The following is a 2515-nucleotide window of genomic DNA, read 5'->3' as shown; positions in this document are numbered from 1 at the left end:
ACAGGAGGAGAGGGGAGGGTGAGTAAAATATTATAAAAGGGCATTACAGCAGGAAGTTTAGCAGAGAGCTGCTGAAGCAGTATCTCACTGATCATGGAGATCCAGGACACAGGAGAGTTCTGCTTTCCACAGCTACTTAACAGTTCCTGCAGGAAGTTAACAATTCAATGGACCAAAGCCATGTTTCTTAACACTGTCTTGTCTATCATCTCTGTGATCACTGTAGTTCTGAACCTGCTTGTCATCATTTCAGTCTCCCACTTTAGGTTGATTTTTTTTCTGAACACCAACAGTTTATAAATGTCTCCTGTTGCTTTTTTCTCAGTGGATACTATGATGGGTTTTACATTTAAATAATGTCAATCTGTGTTTCCTTCCAGGCAGCTCCACTCTCCCACTAACATCATCCTCCTCTCTCTGGCTGTCTCAGATTTTCTCGTGGGGCTTCTGTTGTTGCCGTTAGAAATTTACAGGAACACAACTTGCTGGTATCTTGGTGAAATCATGTGTGCTGTTTATTATTATCTTGGCTGCCAAATTCCATTTGTTTCAATTGGTAACATTATTTTGATATCAGTTGACCGCTATGTGGCCATTTGTCACCCTCTGCATTACCCCACCAGAATCACTGCAGTGAGAGTCAAACTGTGTGTTTTTCTGTGTTGGCTCTGGTACGGTCTGTACAGCATATTTTATATCCAAGATCAGATAATTCACCTCATTAAACCTGACAAAGATGTTTCATGTCTTGGACAGTGTTCAATCATTTTCAGCTATGTTACAGGAGTGGCTGATCTGATTTTGACATTTATTATTCCAGTGACAGCCATTGTACTTCTGTACATGAGAGTGTTTGTGGTAGCTGTGATTCAGGCTCGCTCCATGCGTTCTCATGTTACATTTGTCTCCGTTCAACATCCAAGTAAAGTAAAAGCAAAGAGATCAGAGCTGAAAGCAGCCAGGACTCTTGGGGTTCTTGTCTTTACATATTTGTTATGTTTCTGCCCGTTGTATTGTTATACTTTCATAGACATCAATTTGATTGACACATCTAATCAATACCTGTTGACTGGTTTGTTTTATTTTAACTCCTGCCTGAACCCAGTGATCTACACTCTATTTTACCCCTGGTTTAGAAAAGCTGTTAAACTTATCATCACTCTGCAGATACTGAAGCCTGACTCCTGTGTGACAAACATACTGTAGAGAGACTGTGGAGTTACTGAGGTGACATTTTCTATGGAGCAACTTCCATCATTGTGAATGACTTGCATTTATTTAACAATTGTTTTATTAAAGCATAGAGAAGCCCTTAAAGGATAAAGACATAAATCATCTTATCTTAGACCTGTGAATCTGACAACTGATTCTTTTTTTGTCTGTCTGTATACATTTTGGAGCAGGGCCAGGCAACTACTTTTTTGTAGACAAAGAAAATATTGTGTATCTAGGCCACAAAGCAGAATTATTTTCCTCATAAATGTATGTCTTTATAAAAAGCAGCACAGAGCATTGTTTTGAAAAGCTTCTAGAAATGGTAGATGTTTTAATTAGGCAATATTCATGTGCAGGTTCCTTACAAATAAATGTCATTTATTAAACTTATTAAAAATTTGTTACAACTAGTTCTCACATGGTGTTGAATTCACCCCCACAAACTTTCTAGGTTTTCTATGCTGCAGGAAAGAGAGTTTTAGCTATCTAAAGACATTACAAAATGGGTATTGATCTGCAGTTTAACAGTTTAAAGATACAATATTTTTATGAAAAGCCTTGCCATACTCGCATTCTATGACCAAAAATGCCCTTTCTGTGTCAATTGGTGTTTGGTGCCACCAGCTACTTTGTTTAGCAGTGGGATTAATGCCGTTTATGCATAATGGTGTTACAAGAACAGGCAGACAGCTGGTTCCAACTGCAGCAGGTTTATTAGTTTAGCTTAAACTCCACAAAGCTAAATCAGGGTCAGAGGTCAGTAAGAGGCATGAAAGCATCAGAGGAGAGATGGGGTAGTCAGGATCCAGGCGAGGGTTGGGGCAAGTGGCAGGCAAACAGAGTTAGAAACACTTCAGGAAACAGAAGATTAGATCCAAATACAATGCTCGTTAATAAAGGCAGAGAACCACAAACAATACTGAGCTTCACTCAGTGCAGTGCTTAAGTATGTTGTTATTGATTGAATGAACGAGAGTCAGGTGTGCAGCATCCAGGAATTGTGTGCTGGGGTTGCTGGGAGCTGTAGTGTGTTTATAACTCTGGAGATGGTTCTCACCAGTGACCAAAGGGAGAGACAGAGCTCAGACTTCTGACAGAGCCCCACTCCTGCGAGTGGCTCCAGAAGCGAGGGGACATCCGACGCTGGAGTCAGCCATGAGCTCAGGGTGCTGGTCTTTCGGGGTGGCATTGGTGGAAGTTGTTGATCAGGGAGGGATCAAGGATGTCGTCAGGAGCAAACCAGGAAATATTGAAGCAGATCCCTCGGCCCCAGGAATCTAGGATCTCCCTGACTAGATAG

General features: G+C 41.0%; 1 protein-coding gene across 1 annotated transcript; it reads left to right on the top strand.

Moving 5' to 3' along the window:
- Positions 1-369: 369 nt before the first annotated feature.
- Positions 370-1573, top strand: LOC111946784 (trace amine-associated receptor 13c-like; the record flags this gene model as incomplete). Its single annotated transcript, XM_023951114.2, has 1 exon — positions 370-1573. A coding segment is annotated over one exon (837 nt), but the record flags the coding sequence as incomplete, so codon positions are not given.
- Between the last annotated feature and the right edge of the window lie 942 nt (positions 1574-2515).

The sequence above is a fragment of the Oryzias latipes genome, chromosome 21, assembly GCF_053564925.1.
Source record: "Oryzias latipes strain Hd-rR chromosome 21, Olatipes_Hd-rR_3.1".
In the NCBI taxonomy this organism is placed as follows: Eukaryota; Metazoa; Chordata; class Actinopteri; order Beloniformes; family Adrianichthyidae; genus Oryzias; species Oryzias latipes.
Note: the sequence above shows the minus strand (reverse complement) of the source record. Positions and strands in the feature narration are given on the sequence as shown.